Source organism: Penaeus chinensis, chromosome 4 (genome assembly GCF_019202785.1).
Source record: "Penaeus chinensis breed Huanghai No. 1 chromosome 4, ASM1920278v2, whole genome shotgun sequence".
Taxonomy (NCBI): domain Eukaryota; kingdom Metazoa; phylum Arthropoda; class Malacostraca; order Decapoda; family Penaeidae; genus Penaeus; species Penaeus chinensis.
In genome coordinates this window covers 36,403,605-36,410,957 of record NC_061822.1, presented here as the reverse complement: position 1 = coordinate 36,410,957, position 7,353 = coordinate 36,403,605, and the positions used below count along the sequence as shown (strand labels likewise).

Below are 7,353 nucleotides of genomic sequence, written 5' to 3'. Positions count from 1 at the left end.
AGTCACACTTTACAAAGTTTAATTGATTCATTGTTGGTGTATAAGTATAGTAACCATGTTGTGAACAGTTCATGACTAATTGACTAATTATATTTTTCTTCTTTTTTACCATTCATTTAGAGCTAGTATGGAGGGCCAGGGCTTAAGCATCCCAAGTCTTGATGATTCCGAAAATGTACCAGCAGAGATGGTTGTGTCTGTGGAAGAGCAAGTTCACAACTCTAGTGAAGCTGAAGATGCAGAGCTAAAACATCGCCCTGACAAGAAAAGGAAAATACGAGTTTATAGTCAGAAGTAAGATTATTATTATTTTTTTTTTTTTATATAATAGACATACCAGAAAATTGCTTTTGTATATTTAAGAAAGATGAGTCAAAGATCATATTGTTATTTTTAAATTAGACACTTACATGCTTCATGGTATGTCCATTGATATATACAAATCACATCCTTTTGTAACAGGTTTCGCAAGGATTGGTTACACTTGAGAGAATTCCAAGGATGGTTAACAGAGGGAAGTGCAGTAGAGAGAGCGTACTGCACAGTATGCAACAAGGAATTAACAGCAGGAAAGTCAGAATTGCTGAAGCATGCAATGGGAAAGAAGCACAAAAAGAGAATGGCAGAAGCAGGCTCACATGTCACTGTTTCTTCAGACTTATCAAGTGTTCTTGATGAAACTGGAATTCCACATGTTTTGGTATAATTATTTTTTATGTATTTTAACTTGGTATATTATTAACTCATTGGATCTGGGTGCCTCACTGCCTGCACATGGCCCAAAATCCTAGTATGAGACTTACTTGAGTGACGATTATCTTGGGTGTGTGGGTTTAAGGCCTAGTCCACACAAGACTCAATCCCTTTGCAGTGTTGTTATATCTCTTTCTGCATAAGCATTTTTATTTTCGTTCTTTTGCCAAGATCTATATCTGTCATTTGATATGCTGTTTCAAGATGGTAATAGGTTATTTTCCTTATGCAGACTGTATATCATCTCTCAAGATAGTCTTTAATTCTGTGCAATAACAATACCAAAAAGTAAAATTTTTGTACTTTTTTCATTTTTAAATATATATGTTCATTTTTCTATAATACAAACTGTACTGCCAGTCAAGGCAGGCAGGAATAGGATCCTGAGTGTGGAAATTGTGTCTGCCCTGGAGCCATTGCTGTTCCAGTCATGGCTGATGGATGGTACATTTCACATTTGTTTACTGTTGGAAATAATGCTAGAGTCCCTTCCAAAATGGCCATTGAGTCTAACCGCCTAAGAGATTTGTGTACTAATGGCAAGTCATTCCCATCCCCCTGGCCTTCTGACAAAAATTTCATCAAGGTATATTCCTAACCCTCCCGTCCTACCGTTGAATTTTCCATGATGTGATGGTAGCATCACCCAGATCAAAGGGGTTAATATCCACTTGCAATTTACAATAAAGTTTTCATTTGTAAATCTTTATTGCTATTGATAGTATGGTTATAAGTAACTTTCTTTATCTAATACAGCGTATTGTTGATATGCGAAGTGACACAGTCACCCAACCAAGCAGAGAAATGAAGGAAGCCATGTTTGATGCACCAGTTGGTGATGACGTTTTTTCTGAAGATTCTACTGTTAAAGGTATATTTTTAAGCCATGTCTAAAAATAGTATTTAGTATTATTCATAGTCAAACATTTGCAGTTTTCTATATTTATCTCTGAAGTTATTTTGGTCTTTATCTTACTTGAAATGATGTAAGAACTTGAAAGAAAGATTAAATCCAGTAGTTCTTTTATGAAGGTGTGTAGCATCAATCCATATATACCACGGACAGACTAATAGTACAAAATATTTTGATATATATTCTAATTTGAAATTCCTTTACAATATCTTGGCAAAGTAATTTCATTAACATTTTTATTACTGCATTTTCATTAACTTTGTTATTTTTGCATTTTCATAAATACCTCCGATGACTTGTGCTCTATATTTTCTTGAGGAATGCTATGAGGAATATGTAATTACTTACAAAAGGTAGAGTTTTTTGTTGAAAGATGTTTACTGAATTATCTACACATTGATTGTTTGTGTGACATTTTGTATATTTCAGCTTTAGAAGAGAAAGTTGCCAAATTATTAGAAAAGGAGGCAGCTTTGTATGTTCCATCAGGCACTATGGCAAATCTTGTGTGTGGTAAGTTTATATTTATATAAGCAAGAGGAAAATTCAGGTCTGATACTTGTATTTATTAAGAAGTTTCTTGTTCTATGGTAATCTATAAATGGTTATTGGTGTAGCATTATGTCCATATAGGAAAGGGTGGGTGGTTTAATACTATGTCCAAGGCTTAGGCAGGTAGAATTTTACCTTCCTTAGAGAGTAGTGAGGTAATACTGACAATATGACTGAACAACATTAACAATCAGTAAATTGATTTTACCTTTAAATTAATGTGTTATTTATACATCTAAACATATATTTTTCAGTTTTAACACACTGTTGGAGCCGGGGTTCAGAGATTGTTGTTGGGGATCAGAGTCACCTAAATCTTTGGGCGCAGAGAGGAGTTCCACAGGTATTTGGAATGTGCATCCTTTGTTATCTTTCATAAATTTTCAGTATTTTTCTAGTTTGCTTTTATTTTATCCTTTTTGTTGGAATTCTTGCTATACTTGCTCCCTCTCCCCCTCATTCACATCAGTTATCCTCATGAATTAGCCATCTACTTTTCCTTTTTCTCCTTGTCTTTTTATCTTCTCCTCTACATACCATCCCCTCACTTCTTGTGAGAGTATATATATATATGAGTAATTTGATATGGATGATATTTTTTGTTCCAGTATTACACATATAGTTTGCTCTTTTCTGCAATACATGCAAGGTTAATGCTAATATTTTTTCCTTATAGTGTTTACTATTTTTCTTCAGATTGGTAGTATCCACCATCGAACCATTAAAAATCATCCCGACGGGACTTTTTCATTACAAGAATTGCGATCGCTAGTTCGAGATGATGACCCACACTGGCCTGTCACAACCCTAGTCTGTGTGGAGAATACCCACAACTTGATGGGAGGGAAGGCTCTACCTCTCCAGTGGCTGGATGATGTGAGTCACTAAAGAAAATGTCATGCTTTAATTTGAAATTCTAGCATTGTTTTTAAAAACATTGTATTTTTGTATATGCTTACACTGATTTGCTTCATATATTTGTAATTAATATTGTCAATAATTAAATTCTAAGTAATTGGCATTTATATATTTGGAATACAAACATTTTACCAAACCTGAACTAATCTCAGTAGTATACAATAATTTTACTGTAGTACTAATATAGTATGCCTTAATGGTATTTACCAATTTTCCCTTTCTTTTATTAATCTTTTACCCAAAGCTTGGAGCTCTGTGCAGTGAGATGAACTTGCTATTACACGTGGATGGAGCTCGATTAGTCAATGCTTCAGTGGCTCTAGGGATGAGCCCTGCCCGACTGGTTCAGTCATGTGACTCTGCAACTCTGTGTCTTAACAAGGGCCTTGGAGCACCTATGGGATCTCTTGTTGTGGGTACCAAAGAATTTATAGCAAGGTTTGTATTTTGGTTGATTTCAGTTATTTGGTAGATCCTGGTAAAGTAAAGAGAAGATTTGAAAGAATCTCATTGCTGTTAAGAGAACCACAAGAATTATGGTTCAGTTTCTTTTAAAAATTTGTATGTTCTTGTTATTTGAACTAATGCATATATGTACCTTATTCTTGAAGTAACTAATTTCATTGCTGACAGTTACTGTCATGCAATACTTGTGCTTTTTTTGTCTAGATACTATTACTAGGAATTCTTTTATCATTAATTTTTAACTACTCCATAGATCTTATGGTTTATAGAATGAAAAAGAATCTCCTAAATGACATTTAACCTTTTTTTTTTCTTTTATTTGTTTTGCAGCATTTTTAATAATAATGAAAGCTTTAAAGAAATTTCTAAATATAACTCTGGTGTTATATTTACTAAGTCAAATGAAAAATGAAAATAATGATTTTATTCATGATAGGCCAGATTTGAAGATGGAAGAAGCCTATTATAATAATAATAATAATAATAATAATAATAATTACTATTATTATTCTGGAAAACATAAGCTTTCTGTTTTACTACTTACTATTTTTACTATTGTCTGAACTTTCTTTAAGATTCGTTCAATACAAATATTGACAGAGCCATAAGAGTAAGAAAAGTATTGGGAGGTGGCTTACATCAGGCAGGAATGTTTGCTGCAGCTGGCATATATGCTCTTGACCATGTAACTCCAAGATTGTCTTGGGATCACACACATGCCAGAGCAATTGCACAGAGTAAGCTATATCAATGTTTATGTTCCATGTGATTATGAATAGAGTGAATCAGGTTTTTACATTTTGAAAATATTGTCGTAAGTGGTTTTTCTTTGTGTATATTACAAAATGCTCTTTGTCTCAGGTGTTTCAGAAGAGCATAGTAGTGCAGTCACAGTAGATCTTAAGGATGTTCAGACGAATGTTGTCATGCTTCATTGTGATAATATCAGAGTCAATGCTAAGAAGCTCTGCCAGAGACTTTCTTCTGTGAGTATAAATATTTCTGTTTTGTTTTATTTCTTATCACTTTTTTTGCCACAATTTTGACTTTAGGATAGGAAAATGTGACCTTATGAATATGTCTCAGCTACACACTTAGTATTTAGTTTTCAAAATTAAAGAAATTAAAAATTTACTAAAGAAAAATATTTATCATTATTATTGGCAAGCAAAAAGTAAACTAGTATGAATAGTAGGTCACTTTTGTATCAGTTCTTATTTATAAATGCTCAAACAATCAAGAGGGAGATGAGTCATGGTGATGATTTTTATGGACTTTTGAAATTATAAAGTAATTAAATGATACATTTTTTTTATTAGGTAACAGACACAGAAACAGATGACCTCGGAGAACAAGTGATAGTGCTGATGTCTCCTGTATCTGATACAACAGTCAGACTTATGACACACTGTGATGTTAAAAAGGAAGATGTAAAGGCAGTCATTAAGAAGCTTAAATATATAATTCGGGAGTATGACAATATGATGTATTTGGAATACAAAATTAGTGTATAAAATTAAAATCTTGCAGCAGCACCCTTTATATTTTTTACATGAGTTTCTCTATTGTATTGTAAGTAACTGATAAATGTTAATGTCTACAGTATTAATTTCGTTCATATATGACATTGTTTGAGTAGTTACTTCACTGATGTTAAAGTTTTACTGAGAGTTTTTCTTGTTACAATATGCATTTAGGTATATGTCACACATATTTTTATAACACTGATTTATGTTCATATTATATATTTAATTAATGTAAGGTTTTTGAAATCTTAATTCTTTCAATTTATGTGATTACCAAAATACCTGAAACTTAAAGGAACATATAGTCAGAATGAATTTGCACATATAATAAAAAAGACTCAAGAGCTGTGATATTTAATGATGATGTGCCTTTTAAATGTTCTTACAAGAAGCTATAGAACAAAGTATTAGCATTAAGGCATTCTTGTAAATAAAAATGTTTTATGACAATTAATCTGATTATTTCCATAAACCTATATGAGAAAATATGATATGATATCTAATGCATGTGTGTGCGTGCCTGCGTGCGAGTGTGTGTGTGTGTGTGTGTGTGTGCGTGTGCGTGTGCGTGTGCGTGTGCGTGTGCGTGTGCGTGTGCGTGTGTTGTGCGTGCACGCGTGCTTGCGTGTGTGTGTGAGGGACACGAACTCAAGGGACATATACCAGACAAAGCTAATCAAGGACGAAGAAGGCAACGTCCTGGTAAAGGATGCAATGATTCTTGATAGATGGCGAGACTACTTTAGCAAGCTTCTGAATGAGGAAAATCCAAGAATGAAAAGGCAGGAGCCTCAGCGAAGCGTAGAAGAAGAAATACCGGAGATCACGTTAGAAGAGGTAGAGAATGCTCTGAAAAGATGAAAAATGGCAAAGCAGTTGGCCCAGACAATATACTAGTAGAGGTTTGGAAGTGTCTAGGAAAAAGTGGAGTGGAGTATCTGACGCATGAATTTGACAACATCATGAACATAGAGAGGATACCAGAGCAATGGCGGAGAAACACGAACATACCAATATTCAAGAATAAAGGGGATATCTTGGCCTGTGGAAACTTCAGAGGCATCAAGCTTATGTGTTATAGCATGAAGATATATATGAAAGGATACATGATAAGTGCCTAAGGGGTATTGTGGAGATAAGCAACAAACAGTTTGCATTCATAAAAAACAAATCTACAACAGATGCCATCTTTGATTTGTGCCACTTACAAGAGAAGTTCGTTGAATGCGAGGAAGACCTGCACAGAGTGTTCATAGAGAAAGCCTATGACAGAGTACCCAGAGAGGAGCTTTACTGGTGTATGCGGGAACAAGGAGTCCCAGAAAAGTACATTAGAGTGGTTGCCGATATGTATGAGAGATGTATGACAGAGGTCAGGTGCGCTGTATGAACCACAGAAGCCTTCCCAATAGAAGTTGAATTGCACCAAGGATCTGCTCTGAGCCCATTCCTGTTTGCCATTCTTATGGACTCCCTAACTGAAGGAAGGAGAATGGAAGCCCCGTGGCAGATGATGTTTGCATACGATGTGCTACTGTGCGCTAGAGAAAATGGGGGTTCTAGAGGATAATCTGGAACAGTGGAGAGACGATCTGGAAGAAAGAGGAATGAAAACATCAAGATCAAAGACGGAGTATATGTACTTGAGTGGGTTATCCTTGGGAAGTGTGAATCAGCAAGATAGTCAACTGCCTATGACTGACAACTTTAAATATCTAGGGAGCACGATACAATCAGGTGTGGGAGGGGGGGGGGGGGAGTCGAAGTGATTCGTAGAATCCAATGTGGTTGGAATAACTGGAAGAAGATGTCTGGGGTCCTTTGTGACAGAAAAGTACCACCAAGAGTGAAAGGGAAGATACACCGAACGGTGTTGCAACCAGCAATGCTGTATGGTATGGAAACAGAGACTAGAAGTGGCAGAAATGAAAATGTGCAGATGGGCCCTTGGGCTTACTTCGAAAGATCATGTGAGAAATGAATACATAAAAGAACGAATGGGAATTGTTAGTATTGAGGTAAGGTGCAAGGAAAGTCGCCTGAGGTGGTTTGCCCATGTCAAGAGGAGAGATGAGGTCTTTGTTGGAAGGAGGGTGATGGATATGAGGCTGCCAGGAAGGAGAAAGCATGGTAGACCAAAGCTGAGATGGATGGACTGTGTGAGGAGAGACCTGGATTCGATTGGAGCAAAGGAGGAGGATACCCCTGACCGAAGGACCTGGAGAA

General features: G+C 35.6%; 1 protein-coding gene across 2 annotated transcripts in view; it reads left to right on the top strand.

Annotated features, from left to right (window-relative positions):
- Positions 1-5,577, top strand: part of LOC125024911 (probable low-specificity L-threonine aldolase 2) — a 6,897-nt gene extending 1,320 nt beyond the window's left edge. For both annotated transcript variants that reach the window (XM_047612677.1, XM_047612678.1), the window contains exons 2-11: positions 121-294; positions 463-700; positions 1,510-1,624; positions 2,096-2,179; positions 2,473-2,561; positions 2,915-3,094; positions 3,381-3,574; positions 4,202-4,338; positions 4,463-4,587; positions 4,921-5,577. In XM_047612677.1, the coding sequence (XP_047468633.1) occupies positions 121-294; positions 463-700; positions 1,510-1,624; positions 2,096-2,179; positions 2,473-2,561; positions 2,915-3,094; positions 3,381-3,574; positions 4,202-4,338; positions 4,463-4,587; positions 4,921-5,115 (1,531 nt within the window). In that variant the 3' untranslated portion in view covers positions 5,116-5,577. The remainder of the gene's footprint in view (positions 1-120; positions 295-462; positions 701-1,509; positions 1,625-2,095; positions 2,180-2,472; positions 2,562-2,914; positions 3,095-3,380; positions 3,575-4,201; positions 4,339-4,462; positions 4,588-4,920) is intronic.
- Positions 5,578-7,353: the final 1,776 nt, after the last annotated feature.